This window comes from Dipodomys merriami, unplaced genomic scaffold (genome assembly GCF_024711535.1).
Source record: "Dipodomys merriami isolate MVZ:Mamm:240054 unplaced genomic scaffold, mDipMer1.0.p SCAF_551, whole genome shotgun sequence".
NCBI classification, from domain to species: Eukaryota; Metazoa; Chordata; class Mammalia; order Rodentia; family Heteromyidae; genus Dipodomys; species Dipodomys merriami.
In genome coordinates this window covers 276821-294506 of record NW_027206126.1, presented here as the reverse complement: position 1 = coordinate 294506, position 17686 = coordinate 276821, and the positions used below count along the sequence as shown (strand labels likewise).

The 17686-nt window shown below is 37.7% G+C and overlaps 1 protein-coding gene and 1 non-coding gene across 2 annotated transcripts in view; both read left to right on the top strand.

Annotated features, from left to right (window-relative positions):
- The window catches only part of LOC138811962 (rab3 GTPase-activating protein non-catalytic subunit-like), a 75503-nt gene that overhangs the window by 25925 nt on the left and 31892 nt on the right, over positions 1-17686 (top strand). Inside the window, exons 8-17 of the mRNA XM_069999916.1 lie at positions 2150-2249; positions 2863-2961; positions 6757-6905; positions 7737-7816; positions 7935-8024; positions 9862-10001; positions 11913-12129; positions 12915-13058; positions 13262-13344; positions 14565-14629. Coding sequence (XP_069856017.1) covers positions 2150-2249; positions 2863-2961; positions 6757-6905; positions 7737-7816; positions 7935-8024; positions 9862-10001; positions 11913-12129; positions 12915-13058; positions 13262-13344; positions 14565-14629 — 1167 coding nt within the window. The remainder of the gene's footprint in view (positions 1-2149; positions 2250-2862; positions 2962-6756; positions 6906-7736; positions 7817-7934; positions 8025-9861; positions 10002-11912; positions 12130-12914; positions 13059-13261; positions 13345-14564; positions 14630-17686) is intronic.
- On the top strand, positions 5058-5189 carry LOC138811971 (small nucleolar RNA SNORA36 family). Its single transcript, XR_011367529.1, has one exon. It is a non-coding gene; the product is annotated as a small nucleolar RNA SNORA36 family (small nucleolar RNA).

Below are 17686 nucleotides of genomic sequence, written 5' to 3'. Positions count from 1 at the left end.
TCTGTCTTTTTAAGGTATTTTGGCTAGATGTTGAGAAACAGAATAGCTTTGGGAAGAGAAAAACCAGAACAGAAGTTGAAGGAAAAGACAGTTTTTGTCTAGAGAAGTAGAAGAATAAAAAGAGAAGTGAACAAAAAGATAACTTAAAAGACATTCATCTAAGGTATACCAATGACAAAGTTAGAAGCTGCGAATACTACTGCATTAACAGTAAATAAAAGTTAGTAAGTGTGGTTTGGGGTATTTAAGCTCAAGGCCATGCTAGAAAATAACATGAAGATACCAATATCATGTAATGATAAAAAAAAATGTGTAAGAATGGATTAGAAATTATTAATGAAGACAATTATTGAAGATAATGAATTCTTCCAAGTAATAAAACAGGCTAAAGACTCCTGTTTGTTAATATTCTTCATAAAGAGATGAAGAGAAAGTGGAATTATTGAAGGCAACAAGGAAGGAACACTTGGAAATCTAAGATAATCTATAAATTGATTTACAATTTATAGATTATTATAGATTTACAAGAGATATTTATAGATTTACAAGAGATATTTACCATTTTTCCACAAATTCACTGAGATTTGAAGGTTTTCTCCAACCCTTTGATCTGGGTCTTATCTATGATACTTTTGTTTTTAACTGATTGAAAAATATAATATTGAAATACTTGCTATTTCCTATACCTTTTAGCTGGTGGTATGGTGCATTGTTTGTAGAGAGCAGGAATGGAAGCAAGAGACTGAAATGAATATTCAATAAAAATTGGTTACATACATTGAGGTAGACACTCTACAAGGCACAATTGTATTAGCCCACAGTTTATTTATTTTTGGTTGTGTGGCTTAAACTCAGGGCTTGTGCACAGTCCCTGAGCTTTTGTGCTCAGGGCACTATCATTTTGGGCTACAACTCCAGTTTTCTAGTGATCAATTGGAGATAAGAGTCTCATGGACTTTTTTGCCCTGTGCTGGCTTCAGATTGAAGATCTTAGCCTCCTGAGCAGCCTCCTGAGTTGGTAGCATAAACTACCGGCACCTAGCTTTGTAGTTTCATTTACTTGGGAGGCTGATGCAAGAAGAGTGCTTGACCTCAAGATTTCCAATCCAGTGTGGGCAACATAGCAAAACTTTATCTTAAAAAAAAAAGGGCTGGGAAGGTGGCTCAGTGGTAGAGTGCTTGCCTTGCATGCATGAGGCCCTGGGTTCGATTCCTTAGCACCACAAAAGCAGAAAAAGCAAGAAGTGTCCAGGCCTAGAGTTCAGGCCCCATAACTGGCAAAAAAAAAAAAAAAAAAAAAGACTGGAAGTGGTGCTGTGGCTCAAGTGGTAGAGCGCTCACCTTGAGCTGAAGAGCCCAGAGTTCAAGCCCCATGACCAGAAAAAAAAAAGAAAAAAAAAAGTAGCCTGGCACCGGTGGCTCATGCCTGTAATCCTAGCTACTCAGGAAGCTGAGAGCTGAGGATCGAGGTTCAAAGCCAGCCCCGGCAGGAAAGTCCGTGAGACTCTTCTCTCCAATAAATCACTCGAAAACTGGAATTTGCGCTGTGGCTTAAGCGGTAGAGTGCTCGCCTTGAGCTGAAGAGCGCAGGGACAGCATGCAGGCCCAGAGTTCAAGCCCTACGACCTACAAAAAAAAAAAAAATAGTAGTGGCTCCACATTATGGAGCTGTGGCAGAAAAGATTTCTTTATTTACAAAAAGGGGAAAAATCATTGGCATGTTATGAGTAATTAAAATATGTTTTAGACTTACGTGATTATCTCATGCAAGTGTTTATGGATAAACTTCAGGTGCATTTGCTTTCTATTTTTATATATTGCTTGTATTTATACAATGATGATTTTTTTTTTGCATGAAACTTAAAAAACTCCTCTTCCTCCTACCATCTAAATATCTCAAATGATTTCAACCATCCTCAAAAGCTCATTTGAGAAGAATTATAAGTCTTGGCCAAAAGACATTTTGAAATTTATTTCCATTTATTCTTACTATTCCTTCCCTCATATTGCTTTGAGTATCAGATAGTTGACAGTTTAGTCATAGTATTTAATTTTATATTATTTGCGACCCTCACATATTAAAAATGTTTATTTGCCATATCTGTGCAAGAAAATGCATTATTTTCTCCACTTTTCATTTCTCAAACAGAATGAAGAATTGAGTATCTTGTATCCAGCTGCCATTGTGACTATTGATGGATTTAGCCTTTTTCAGTCTCTTCGTGCTTGTCGAAACCAGGTAGCAAAAGGTAATATTTTTGGCAAGAAATACTTTACCTTTTTTTGGGTGTGTGTGTGTGTTGGGGAGTTTTCTTATCTCATTATGGCACACAGGACAGAATATGGAAGAGTTTGTACTTTTCTCAAAGATTTCTTACCCCAACAAACTATTTCCATGTGGATGGTTACTTTTTACCATATCCACATCATGGTAGACAAGGAAATATTTTGCTTACTTGTGTACTCACATACTTTACTTTTGCTGCTAATTATTTTATATAATACGACCTACTTACAGAATCTTTCTTGGCTCTCTGTGTGGCTAAGAGAAATGGCTTACCTGACATTTGATGCAGTTTGACTTCACATTGACTTTCATTGCTTTTCTGGTATTTCTGTAGTTTTCTCTAAATTCTGAGCTTGAATGTTTCAAAATCTATACCAATTTAGTCTTTCAAATAAATATTTACATTTTGTGTATATGTTATCATGTCATGAAAGAAATCTTACTTTATGCCTTGTCTCATTGCTTTGCTTTATTATTAGTTGTAATTCTAAAATAACAAATTATATATTTATTTTTTTTGTAAGACTTCATTTTACCCATTAGATTTAAATTTGGATTGTCTTTATCTTTGACAGCTGCAGCATCAGGGAATGAGAACATACAACCACCACCCTTGGCTTATAAGAAATGGGGTCTACAAGATATTGATACTATTATTGATCATGCTAGTATTGGTAAGCATTACTAGTTTAAATTCTTTTTTAAATTTATTTGTGTTTTAATTTATTTATGTTTTGATTAAAGTATCTCACTTATTAGAAATGGGCATCTCTTATGTGAAATAATGAAGTGCCTTCAGTGAGACATTTGGAAGTTGGTTCAGACTCTGAAATCATGGACTTGTGTCTTTAAGAGATAGTAGTGGTTTTAATAAGGATTTAAATATGTCCTCAGCAACAGTATCATACAGTTTTAAGTTACTCACTATTTTGCTTAATTTGTTTATACTGACCATATAAATCATTCTTCAAAAAAAACTAACCCTTAAACCAGCAGAATATAGATTAAAAGCACATTTCTTCTTAAAACAATATTTGAGGGCTTATTGTGTTCAGCATCAAGAATACAGGGATGAAGGCCAGATCTGGTGGTGCATGCTTGTAATACAGCATTCAAGAGGCTGAATCAAAAAGATGGCAAATTCAATGCCAGTTTGGACTACATGATGAGACCTCAGAGAATACAAAGGTGAAAGATACTCTGTCTGCTGCCAAGAAGCACTGTCTAGTTGGGGGGGAAAACACATGAGAATAGCTATAGTACTGCAACGTAATGATTGTTATTGTAGGCAAGTGGACAATTATATTGGATATGGAAGGCATCAGGGAAAAAAAAGGAACATAACTTTCATCTAACATTAAAAGAATAAATAGGGCTTGACTAGGTGAACAAGTACAAAGGAGGCATTCTAGCCAGCATACGTACAGGCAGAGGGGTGAAGTGCACACAGTGTGCTGAAGAAGCAGTGAGTGCCAAGGATGACCGGCAAGAGCTAGGCCAGACAAGTAGAGAGGTGTCTGATTTCCAAGGACTTGATGTGCCTTGTAGAGAAATATCTAAATGTTTTCAATTAGAGCTTTCTCCTAGCCACATAGAGAGCCAATGAAAGTTGCCGAGCAAAGGAATAACATTCTCATGTTTGCCTGTTAGAAAAATCACTTTGGTGACAATTCAGATGCTGGAATGGTCCAAGAACAGTAAAGAGAAGCCAGGTGTGTTATGTGCCTGTTCTCTTAGCTGTTCTAGAGGCTGAGGCAGGAGGATAGCAAGTTCAAGTCCAGCCTGGGTAACATGATGGCACCTCATCTTCAGCAACAACAAAACGAATAGGACTAGTAAGGAAACTTTGATTGATCTTCTGAATTAAGGTAGTCAAAAAAGGGGTAGAGAAGAAAATACAACCACTGTAATATATGCTTGTTAAACATTCAACCAGTACATAAATACACTAAGAGAAAAGGAAAAAAAAATCCTCAAAATTCTACTATCTGGAGATACTCATTATTGCATATTTGGTTAACATCCCTCCAGACTTTGTAGTGTGGGTATGTAAGTGTTTATATAATATGTACACGGTCATGTGGAAAGGAATGTTTTCATAAATAGGGTTGTATCATACCAACAATAATAGCCCAATAGCCCTTTTCCTGTCAGTGCTTTCATATCAGTTGTGCTAAATATTTTATCAGCGAGTCCTATTAGATGACAGATGGCATATCTGACATGGGACATCAAAAGGTTTACTTATTTAAAAAAAGTGTGTATGAGAACCACAAGGGATGGTTGAGTGTCCCAGGGTGTTCTAGCAGCCAAACTAGGCCTGAAGAGAAAAGATAGGAACCAGTTCTATAACTTTGAGACAGTCTGGAACCAGCATCTGTAGAGCAGGATGACCTCAGTTCACGGCCAGCTTTCAGGGAGTCAGGGAGATCGATGTCCTGACTTCATTCTTTTTCTCTCTTTGATCTTCCCATTGTCTGAATTCAGCAAGAAGTCAACACAATGTATATATGAAGTTGTAGTTAGGGAAGGAAGCAATGTTCCTCTATAGGGCTTAGAGGATGTTTCGAAAATAGGTCATTTGGTTCCGTTCCCTGCATAGTGAATAGAGAACTGCCAAATTAGTGTCTTTACATTTTTCCCAATAGAAATACTAATGTACAAATTTCAAAGTGTCAGGGTAAGGGTGAAGCTCAAGTGGTAGAGTGCTTGCCCAGCAATTGTGAGGTCCTAAGTTCAAACCCCAGTAGCACCAAGAACTTAAAAAAAAATCCAAAGTGTTGAGTTCAGTTCAGGATGTCTTCCCTGCTCTGTTAATTAAACTTTGGGACATTGAAACTGGCTGGGGAAAATGATTGGATAGAAAATCTATTTCTATTCATTTAATCCCCAGCCTACAAACAAACAAAAAAACCTTTATTTTATTATGTACATCTTTATATAAAGGCCCAGCAAGTAGCTATTATGTCCTAAGATTGATGCTAGAAATATAAAATAGTCCATAACTCTGGTGATGAAGGACAAACAATAGATGAACTAAATAAATAAATATGCTATTTTAAAATACTAATAAGTCTCATGAAGGAAAGAAGCAGAAGGTTGTGATTGAGAGTAAGGAGAACACTGGCAAGAAAGGGTCTATCCAGGGAACATACACTGATATCAAGATGTGCAGGGCGAAGGAGTTCTGGGAAGAGCATTCTAAGTAGAAAAAACAAAATTAGAATATAAGCCTGCCTGGGGACCACAAAGCCTCAAGAGTATTCAAGAAACAGCAAGGAGGTTGATATGGCTTTACTGTTAAAGAGTAAAGAGGAAACATGGACACCAGTAGCTCATGTCTGTAATCCTAGCTACTCAGGAGGCTGAGGTCTGAGGATTGAAGTTCAAAGCCAGCTCTAGACAGACAGATCCAAGAGACTCCAGTTAACCAGCAAAAAGCCAGAAGTGGAGAGGTTGGAGTAAGGTGGCAGACTGCCAGCTGTAAGCTGAGAGAGCTTAGATTTAAATCGCACAGGGATGAGGAGTTGGGGTTTTATCATCAATCCAGTGGGTGAAATTGGTAGATTCTAAGTAAGAGGAAGGAATATATTTTGAAATATCCCCTTGGGTACTGCTGAGAGAGAGACTCAAAGAAATCAAGGAGCTAGTTAGGCAAAAGAGAAGAGTGGCTTTAGTGTGGCAGAGGAATTGGAGGGTAGAAAGATAATGAAGTGTATTTCACCAGAGTTGTGTTTCTTCAGGTTACCTTCTGATGTCGCTATACATTGAGCTAGTGGTATCTCGTAGGCAAACTGGACACATGAGTCTGAGGTTTAGGGCGGAAGTGAGATTGTAGATACAAATTGGGGATGGGGAAGGGTTAACTATGGAATGCCTTAAAGAGTTCCAAAAAGGAGGAGGGCCCATTGGATATGACAACTCTGAACTCTATTGGCTATTTTTTTGGAATGAAGAGAATGAAAGCCAAATAGAATTAGATTTAGGTTTCATAATAATCATTTCTACTTCCTAATTTTAAAAGATCATAGCAAGGAAAATTATAAAAAGAATTGCCACAACTCCACTTTTTAAAGAAAAGTAACTCCATTACAAAAGATTGAAGTTTTTACATTACAAATTTCCAAGCGAGGTGCAGTGGTTCATCCCTGTAGTCCCAGCTATTTAGAAGGCTGAGGTGAGCCCAGGTATTCAAGGACAGCTTTGGCAACATAGCCAGACACTATCTTAAAAAAAAAAAAAAAAAAAAGGCATATCCCTTTCAACCCCACACTTAACAATTTATAACAATTCACTATATAAAAACCTATAAAGGAATGTTGATTTTATACTTTTCAACCTAACTTGTCTTCAACTAAACACATGGTATCTCAGAATAGAACTGAAGTAAACGCATAATGACCTACAATGCTATTGTCACTTCCATATATTCAGATCTTGTCCTGATTTTTATTTGTTTTGTGTGTTAGGTATTATGACATTGTCCCCTTTTGATCAAATGAAGACTGCCTCCAATATAGGCGGATTTAATGCAGCAATTAAAAACAGCCCACCTGCTATGTCCCAATATATCACTGTAGGGTCCAATCCATTTACTGGCTTCTTCTATGCTCTTGAGGTATGTGTTTCAGTACTGATCATAAGTAGGGCCACTTTTTATTTTTCACCTTGTCTAAATTTTGCATACAATATAGCCTTAGTAATATAGCAGTATAGCAATATAGACTTAGTAGCTTATGTTTCTAAGTTTCAGTTGAAGCGATAATTAAACATAACTACATTTCTTTTAACTTATTTAGATTAACTGAAAAAGATTAAATAATCAAGGTAAAAAAATAAAGCTTTGTTTCTGAAGTTCTTTTGCAACTTTCTTTTTATATTCTGGAACAGTCAAAAAGCTCAAGATTGTTAATTATGTCAGCCCATTGGGGGTTTGAATAAGTGAAAACTTGTGAAGGTAGAACAAGCTACAAGCACACTTGACATATGTAGTAACATTGCTTCCTGAATTAGGGAAAATCCAGGTCTTAGGTTTCACAGTTCTTATTTCTCACTTAAAAAGCAGTCATCTCAGAATTGACCAAACTTACTTTTATACAAATACTTAAATTTTTAAAAAGAAGGGCAAGAGCCAAGTTGTAGGCAGATGGGAAATCCTTAGCACAGTTACAGTACTGTTGTCTTAATGGCCTACTTTATCATTTAGTGTAACTAAAGAGCAAAATTCTAAAGGTAAGTTAGACTGCTAGTTATATTTCAAAATTAGAGTAAGAGTTTTTAAAATTATATTACTGCAATGAGGTTCTTACTATTTGAAAGAAGCTGAGCTGCTAGTCCAGTTTTAGCAACTTTTCAAAAAAAATTTTTTAAGTAGGCTTGTTTAGACATTAGGTTTATTAGGTTTGTTTTCTTGGAGCTAAGTTTTCTCTTCATGTGTTGTGTCTTACAGGGAAGCACGCAGCCATTACTATCTCATGTTGCTCTAGCAGTTGCAAGTAAACTCACTTCTGCTTTATTTAATGCTGCCAGGTAACTCAGTAACAAAGATGATGTAATTTGTATCTAGCTTGGTTTTAGTGTATATTTTGATAGTCTATCTTACAAAAACTCAAAGCTCTAGTTTTATTCTAATTTTTCTTCTTTTCAGTGGTTGGCTAGGTTGGAAAAATAAGCATGAAGAAGAAGCTGTCCAGAAGCAAAAGCCCAAGATGGAACCAGCTACCCCATTAGCTGTAAGGCAAGTTCTACCAGGTTTCTCCTTTTAGTTGTTACAGATGTGTGTTATTACATGTATGCCATTTTAGTTGCCTATACTTATGAGTCTTTAGGAGCTTCTGAACATCATTAATTGAGTGAAAATCTCACTAAATATAAACTACACAAAAAGAGTGTGTCTTATCTGTTGTATTCACAGCTATCTCTCATATAGCAAGTACTCAAGATGTATTTGTAAACTGCACTTTTAAACAAATTTAGCTTCAGTTGCCAAAAAAAAATCAGTCTAACAATAGCTATTGTGTTTCCTGCTTTAAAATGTTTATGTAATTTGTTATTAGACTACAAACTTAAAAGGTGTTTAGTGACTTAAAAAAATAATCTCAGTACTTGGAAAGCTGAGTGAGAAAAAAATAACACGTTTGAGGCCAGCCTCAAGACAGGGTCTTAAGACCCTGTCTTGAAAACAAATGAATGAATAAATTAACCAGAGTCATTTGTATTTTAACTCTCTTCAGAATACTTGTGCTTACTTCCTTGTTTACCTTAGTAGGACTTTAGGATATGATAGTGGATCTGTGAGATTTAATTTTTTTTTTGTAGAGAGGAAGCATGAATTTTTACTGTCATATCTCTTTTTACCTAATGTAAAGTACCATCCTAAAGGGAAACATTACCTCCCATCCCTCTTTTTAAAGGTATTCTTCAACTGAACAAAGCGAACTAGTTATCTCTTAATAAAAATATACTGAAGTTTGATTTTTTTCACTTTACTTTAAAATATTGTGTTGTAGCCAGGTGCCCGATGGCTAACAACTATAATTTTAGCAATTCAGGAAGCTGAGATCTGAGGATTACAACTCAAAGCCAGCCCAGGGTGAGAAAGTCAATGAGACTCTCATCTCTAGTTAACCATTGAAATGCCAGAAATGGAACTGTAGCTCGAGTGGTAGTATGCTCACCTTGAACAAAAAAAGCTCAGGGACAGCACTTTTGCCTTGAGTTCAAACCCCAGAACTGGCACCAAAAAAAATAAAGTTACATTGTGACATACCACTTTTTCTATATTCACTCAAAAGTCAAGAAATTGGCCAGATGGCCTTATGTATCTCAAAAAAATATGACAGAATTTTGAGCACTTTTGACTCAGGAATTTTTCTCTTCTGATCTTTTGACAGTACATTATTTCACTCATAGTCTTAAGAAGGTTGATTTCAAATCAATACCATTTTAGCACGAACATTAGGAAAAGGAAAATTTTGATTCAGGCTGATACATTGCTGTCAAGCAAAATATGTTACCTAGAAAAAAGCACAGATTAGGAAGAACTTAAAATAGACAAAAGATGCAGGGCATTCTCAACTTTAGTTGATTGTGAATCTACTTCGTATTCTCTAAAATGTAGGGTATGGATATCTGTACAGAAACCTACATGAGACTTTATTTTTTATACATTTTTATATTGTAAATTTTTATATTATCATATGTGTTTAGCTAGTAAATTATCTTTTTTTTTTTTTTTTGGTCCGGTCGTGGGGCCTGAACTCTGGGCCTGGGCGCTGTCCCTCAGCATTTCAGCTCAAGGCTAGCACTCTACCACTTGAGCCACAGTGCCACTTCCGGCTTTTTTCTTTTTGCTTATGTGGGGCTGAGGAATCGAAACCAGGGCCTCGAGCATGCAAGGCAAGCGCTCTACCACTGAGCCACCTTCCCAGCCTCAGTAAATTATCTTTTAATCTAGGCAAAATTCATATTTCTTTATGTAAAAACAGAAGAACTATATTTTATTTGTGCATTCATTTATTCTAAGTTTCCTGATTTGAATGTGATTTGAGTTTTTATTTTCTTTTAAATAACAGATTCGGTCTTCCAGATTCTCGACGCCATGGTGAAAGCATCTGTCTGTCTCCATGTAACACACTGGCAGCAGTAACAGATGATTTTGGCAGGGTGATTTTATTGGATGTCACTAGAGGAATTGCAATACGTATGTGGAAAGGTACTTACGGAAATTGAGAAAAAAGTTAATTCACTTTTTTTTTTGGTTGATCATGGGGCTTGAACTCTGGGCCTGGGCGTTGTCCCTCAGCTCTTCAGCTCAAGGCAAGTGCTCTACCACTTGAGCTACAGCGCCACTTCCGGTTTTCTAGTGGTTTTTATTGGAGGTAAGAGTCTCACAGACTTTCCTGCTTGGGCTGGGGCTGGCTGTGACCGTGATCCTCAGATCTCAGCCTCCTGAGTAGCTAGGATTACAGGCGTGAGCCACTGGCACCTGGCTTAATTCACTTTTTGAGTTGATAACAGTATTTAATCTTTTATGTTTATGCTTGCTCTTTTTTGGGGGGAGGGGTCGGTCGTGAGGCTTGAACTCTGGACTTGGGCACTGTCACTCAGCTCTTCAGCTCAAGGCGAGCACTCTGCCACTTGTGCCACAGCGTCACTTCCAGTTTTCTAGTGGTTTATTGGAGAGAAGAGTCTAACGGACTTTCCTGCCCAGGCTGGCTTTGAACCACGATCCTCAGATCTCAGTCTCCTGAGTAGCTAGGATTACAGGCGTGAGCCACCAGTGCCAGGCTTGCTTGCTCTTTTTAAAAGAAACTTAGGTCAGCAACATTTGATTTTTCATAGCTCATATATTCTGGTCACCCCATAGACACTCCTATAACTTGTACCTTATGTACCTTATTTCAGTTCTCACTATCATTTAATGCCTAAATTCAGTTCCTTGCCCCCTCTCCATTCATTTTCCTCACAAAGCTACTCTTTTTTTTTTTTTTATTGGTTGTGGGGCCTGAACTCTGGGCCTGAGCACTGTCCCTCAGCTCTTCAGCTCAAGGCTAGTGCTCTACCACTTGAGCCATAGCGCCACTTCTGGCTTTTTCTGCTTATATGGTGCTGAGGAATCGAACCAAGGGCCTCATGCATGCAAGGCAAGCACTTTACCACTGAGCCACCTTCCCAGCCCACAAAGCTACTCTTGAGGCAGAGGTTCTCCCAAGTCTACAACGCTGAATTTTTTAGGTGTATTTAAGAGAGTAAAATGGGCAAACTCCATCATTATTGACTTGACTTAGTTACATCTGTATGCTTACATCAGTCTACTTAGTTCACTAGTAACGGTACCACTTTCATTCAGGTGCAAGAATAACAGACTCAAGTATACAACATGATCTCACCGTGAAATCCTCAGACCCAGTCTCCCTCCATGAAGCTGCCCCACTCATGGTTCTATCATGGTTCTAGCTTGGGAAGGAAGGAGAAGTAATATATGTTCATATTCAACTTGGTTTTTATTTGGAAGACAAATCTAGTGATCTTTCCAGAATTTTTAAAATTTATTTTATTTTATTTTTTGTCAGTCGTGGGGCTTGAATTCTGGGCCTAAGCACTGTCCCTCGGCTCTTCAGCTCAAGGCTAGCGCTCTACCACAGCGTCACTTCTGGTTTTCTGGTGGTTTATTGGAGATAAGAGTTTCACGGTCTTTACTGCCTGGGCTGGTTTTGAACCGCAGTCATCATATCTCAGCCTCCTGAGTAGCTAGGATTACAGGCATGAGCCACCGGCGCCTGGATAGCCACAAGTTTTTTAAAGGAAGGAATCTCAGAGGGAAGGAAGGGAATAGGAACAGGTGCTAGTTTGGGGGAAATATCTCAGAAAACTTTAATGATACCCAATATTTCTTTCTAAAAAAAATTATCTGAAGCAAATACAGGTGACAAAATATTAAAACTAGGTAAATTGCTGTGACAAATTATTATATGTATTATCCTTTCTGTTGAAAATATTTCTTAAAAAAGATAATGTACTTCTATAGCTTTTCTGATTCTCTTCCTTAAATTGTCCAGTGCTTCAAGAGGCTACTCCTAAGCCCAGAGTGACTAATTGGCTTCTCTTTTCCTGTGTCTCCAAGGGTACCGAGATGCACAAATTGGATGGATTCAAATTGTAGAGGACCTCCATGAAAGAGTACCAGAGAAGGCAGATTTTTCCCCCTTTGGAAATACTCAGGGTCCCAGTCGAGTAGCTCAGTTCCTTGTGATTTATGCACCAAGAAGGGGAATTTTAGAAGTCTGGAGTACACAGCAGGGACCTAGAGTAGGAGCTTTCAACGTGGGTAAGCACTGCAGGTAAGCTGCAACCTCTGGCATTTTGCTGATTGTGAAAAAAAAAAAAAACAGGGTTGTTTTTATTAAAGGAAAGGTTTTTTTTTTTTTTTGGTCGGCCGTGGGGCTTGAACTCTGGGCCTGGGCACTGTCCCTCAGCTCTTCAGCTCAAGGCGAGCGCTCTACCACTTGAGCTACAGCGCCACTTCCGGTTTTCTGGTGGTTTATTGGAGATAGGAGTCTCACGGTCTCTCCTGCCCCGGCTGGCTTTGAACCGCGATCCTCAGATCTCAGCCTCCTGAGTAGCTAGGATTACAGGCGTGAGCCATCAGCGCCCGGCAGGAAAGCTTTTTATTAAGGCAACTTAAAGATTGCAAGTTGCTAGAAAACTGTAATTATCCTTATACAGGTTTTCCTGTGCATACCTGATGTGTAATTAAGTATTTAAAAACAAAGAAATATTACTAAAAAAATTACCTGAGGCAGTTGAATGAAAGTTAGGTTGGCATAGCCATTTGTCCCTTACTCAGCTGTAAAGACTCAAAAGGAAAGTTTCCTTCATGCTTTGCTAGTGATGATGTGTGCCATTGAAACATAGGCCTGATTGTGTTTAGTTAGTTCTCTAGATCCTTTTAAAGCCAATCGACTCTTGTCAGTTGAGACCTGCTTTACTGGCTTTTGGTATCAATATTCATTTGCTAATGCTCCTTAGTTAATGGTGGGGTGTTGTCTCCTGGCTATTATAAAAGCAACTTTTGGCATGACTCCTTTCTCTAATATTTTACCATTTTGGTATATGATTTCCTTAGGTTACTGTATCCTGGCTATAAAATAATGGGTTTAAACAATGTTACCAGTCAGAGTTGGCAGCCACAGACCTACCAGATCTGCCTTGTTGACCCTGTCTCTGCAAGTGTGAAAACAGTGAATGTTCCTTTCCATTTGGCTCTCAGGTAAGCTTACTGAGGTAACTTCTGATTCCCTTACCTCACTGTGCTTTGTGATTTCATCACTAGAGGATAACTTTAATAGTAAATAGGGAACATATAAAAGGACACATATAAAGAAAAAAGAAATATCCGAATTAGAAGAAATAGTTTCATATTCTGTAACCTTTTGTGTATGTATATGTGTAAACTTGTATTTATTATTGTAGTGATAAAAAGAGCGAACGAGCCAAGGACATGCACTTAGTGAAGAAACTAGCAGCTTTACTGAAAGTGAAATCTCCTGATCCAGGTAGGTAAACTTGAGCAGCATAGTAGAGCATACTATCCTGTCATTTTGTAAATCTAGAAAAGAGGAGAATATGTCTGAGACAAGCAGAAACGGTCAGATAGGTTGATGTTAGGCTAAATGAACCCCAAGATAAGGACTCAAATGTTTTTTTCTTTCTTGCTATTGTTTTAACATATTTATAAGATATTTCTTGGTGCTGGGAAGGTGGCTTAGTGGTAGAGTGCTTGCCTTGCATGCATGAGGCCCTGGGTTTGATTCCTCAGCATCACATAATCAAAAAGAAAAAAGCCGGAAGTGGCACTATGGCTCAAGTGGTAGAGCGCTAGCCTTGAGCTGAAGAGCTGAGGGACAGTGCCCAGGCCCAGAGTTCAGGCCCCACAACCGGAACCAAAAAAAAAAAAGATATTTCTTTGTTGCTGTGTATGTCCCTCCCCCATGGTATAACCCCTGTTTTCACTGTATTTGATATTGGTATAATTTGTGGAGAGGAAGGGAAAAAACAAATTGTTTAATTAGGGATACAGGTGGACCCATTGTAACAATGAGATGTACAAGACATTATGTCGAAAAACAAACTTTACAACTTTGGCGTGGGGTGTGTGTTGGGGGTGGGGGCGGGGATGGGAAGGGATGGTTAAAGGGAATCAAAGGAGGAGGCAACAATGCTTGATAAGAAATGTACTCATTGCCTTGCCCATGTAATTGTAACCCCTCTGTACAGTATTTTCACAATAAAAGAAATTTAAAAAAAAATAGAGGAGAGTTGCCTGTCATCTTCCATACTTTTTTTCTTGGAGATGGGCTGTAAGGATGAAGTTGCCATCCAGGGGATGCTATCACAAGAAAACAGTAATGTAAGAGAACACCAGTAGCATTTAGAGTAACAACACATGTATGCTCATTTTGTTTCAGAGAAACTTTTTTGTTGTTGTTGTTGGTCGTGGGGCTTGAATTCTGGGCCTGGTCGTTGTCCCTTAGCTCTTCAGCTCAAGGCTAGCACTCTACCACTTGAGCCACAGCACCACTTCCAGTTTTCTGGTGGTTAATTGGAGATAAGAGTCTCATGGACTTTTCTGCCCGGGCTGGCTTTGAACCACGATCCTCAGATCTCAGTCTCCTGAGTAGCTAGGATTACAGGCATGAGCTACCCGCAGCCAGCTTCAGGGAAACATTTTACTGTAATAAAAAGTAAAAATTCTACTTTGATTTTCTCTTTCTAGATATGGTAGAAACAGAAATAAAGGAATTAATTCTTGATATTAAGTACCCTGCAACAAAAAAACAAGTAAGTGAATTTTCCTAAGTGGCTATTAACCATTACTTCTAATAAAATCTTTATTGTCCTATTTCTCTCCACAAATGACAAGCTTAAAATTTCCTTTTATTGATCTTTATGCCTTTTCATATTCCCATGAAGAAGGGTCTGTTGTCTCTTTATTATAATTTAGGTAGGTCTACTATATACAAGTGCTCATGTTTTATACACATATAGACACACACATATATTCACATTCTCTAATATGTAACATGTTTAAGTTAAAGAATAATAATATACACAAGTGTGTATCTCCTTAGGAAATAGAATCTTGTTGGGAACTCTTGGGCAGCCTTGGGTATCCATTTTGATCTTCTGCATCTTAAGATTACCCAATGTGTATCTCTATTAAACATATCACTTAGGTGCTGGGAAGGTGGCTCAGTGGTAGAGCGCTTCGATTCCTCAGCACCATATATAAGCAAAAAGAAAAAAGCCGGAAGTGGCGCTGTGGCTCAAATGGTAGAGTGCTAGCCTTGAGCTGAAGAGCTGAGGGACAGCGCCCAGGCCCAGAGTTCAGCCCCCATGACCAGACCCCCCCAAAAAAACAACAACAACAAAAAACATATCACTTGTAAACTCTTGGTATATTTTCTGTCTTTTTGAACTGTATAAAGGGACATATACTTTTTGTCTTCTTCTAACTTATTTTTGAACATTTCTGTGAATGATGTATGTGATATATGGAGCTATACTGTAGTTGAAGTGATACAGTTCATTTCCTGTGCCATATAAATTCACTCTATGACTCTAGTTATTTACTCACTTTCCTCTGTCTGGTAACATGTAGGTCGTTTTCTATATTGCTATTCAGACAATAATGCCATGATCATTCTTGTACATGTTTCCTATAGCACATCTGCAAGTGTTTCTTGAATAGTTAGCTAAGAGTGGAGCTGCCAGGTATTTGTTACTTCTGTCCAGGCTGTTTTGTACTATTATAATCATCTGTGACTTCTTTTACTCCCTCTCCTATCCATACTCCTCACAAAGTCTTGATTTCATAACTTCTTATGTAACATTTCAACCCCACAGAGATCTCTCCACTTCTGTTTTACTTTTTGTTTTACAGTGCTATGGTTTGATCTTAGGGCTTTTCACATGCTAGGCAACTGCTCTACTACTAAGATATACCACCAGCTCTGTCTGCAGTTAACTTTTAGACTACTGCTTACTACTTATTTCATGTACATTAGTCATAGTTCTCCAAGTGTTTTTTTTAGTTCTTTTGTGTCTTTAAGTAGGAACTTTACCTAATTATCATAAGTCATAGCATTTAAAATATACTACTATGAGCATATGAGGACATAAATCAGTGTTTTTTCTTATTCCCTTAACACAGCCAATTAATGGTTTGATTCAGTATGGATTTTTTTCCCCCCATACACCAACCAATTTCTCCTGCAGATTTTCCAGTTGGCATAGGTGGGTGTCCTCCAGTTCAGTTCTGATACCTGCCTGAAGAGAGCACCAGATTTCACAGGATGAGGACTAGATCCCATAAGATTAACCACGCTTTAGTCACCAGTCTTAAGTAGCAGGTTGTCTGACTATGACCCTTCTTTGGGTTTGATTAACTTGCTACAGAACTCACAGATCTCAGGGCAACTCATAACTTTTACCCACACATCATAGGATGTTACAAAGGATTTCTGGTGAATAGCCCAGAGGGAAGAGACACATGGGGCAAGGCAGGTGGGAGGGGTGCAGAACTTCCTATTCTCTCAAGGCCAGTCATGCCTAAGAATCTGTGTGTTCATCTATTTGCAGCTCTCCAAACCCTGCCCTGTCAGGTGTTTATGGAGGTTTCATTACTTAGGCATGATTGATTGCACCATTGACTGTTAACAATAAACCCAACCTTTAGTAAACGTGGGAGGTAAAGAGTGGGGCTAAAAGTTCTAATTCTTTAATCACATGGGTAGTATGATAACCTGCCCCCATCCTGAAACTATCCAGGAGGAATTACTACCCAGTAATTCCTAGGATCAATACCAATGTTAAAACAAAAGCATGTGTGCCTGCATGGGTTTTAGGAACTGGAGCAGAGACCAAGCATTAGGAAAAAAAAAAAAAAAAAAGATGCTTTTAGCACCCTTACCACTCAGGAAGTTATAGGGGGTTAGAAGCTGTATGTCACAACCTGAAGGTAGAGATTAAAATTTCTTCTTATTTTAAAGCTGCATGCACAGGAAAGTTTAGGAAAGAGTGATTTTTATTGCAGTTATTTTTTCAAAGATTTTTTCCCAGTACTATCAAAACCAAAAAAAATTACTTCATGGTCTCATTATAAAATATGATTTTCCATTATACAGACTGTTAATTGACTTTCATATTTCTCAGGGTAAAATCTCAGTCATTAAAGATGACACTGATCACAAGGCATCTAGAGAAAAGGAGAGGGAATCTAGAGTAGAGTCAAAACCCCAGTAATTCTTTTTTGGTGCAGTTGTTAATCTTACATCATGAAACAACAAAATTGGGGAAATTTAGCCTGGTACATATTGTTTTATGTTCTCCTGGGTTCATCTTTTTTTTTTTTTAAAGACTATATTCTTGAATCATTTGTGAAAGTGATTTTATTTAATATGTTGGAAAACCCAATAACAAAATTGTTAATTGTTTTAAAAATATTAGAGGAAAGGAAAAATCTTTACTAAGGAACTTACATTATTCAGGGAAACTCTAACTCTTTACTGACTTATCTACAGGTAGTTGCAAAGGATTTCTGGTGAACAGCCAGAAGGATACTGAGAAAGGAAGCCAAAAACTCACCTGTGCAATTATTGACAGATTATGTTTGTCCTGGGTTCTTTTAGTTGCTTTATTTCCCCCAGATAGTTAGTATTTCATCACAGGCCACTGCTAAGCCAACTTCTCTCCCACAAATACAGAATTTATTGTGTTATATGCTCTGATTCCTATCTCATGCCATATTTTAGTCTATTTTCAAATTATTTAGTCTCATTTATTCAATTTAATGTGTTCATGTGAAAAGATAGATGTAAACTTTAACTCTTTTTTAGT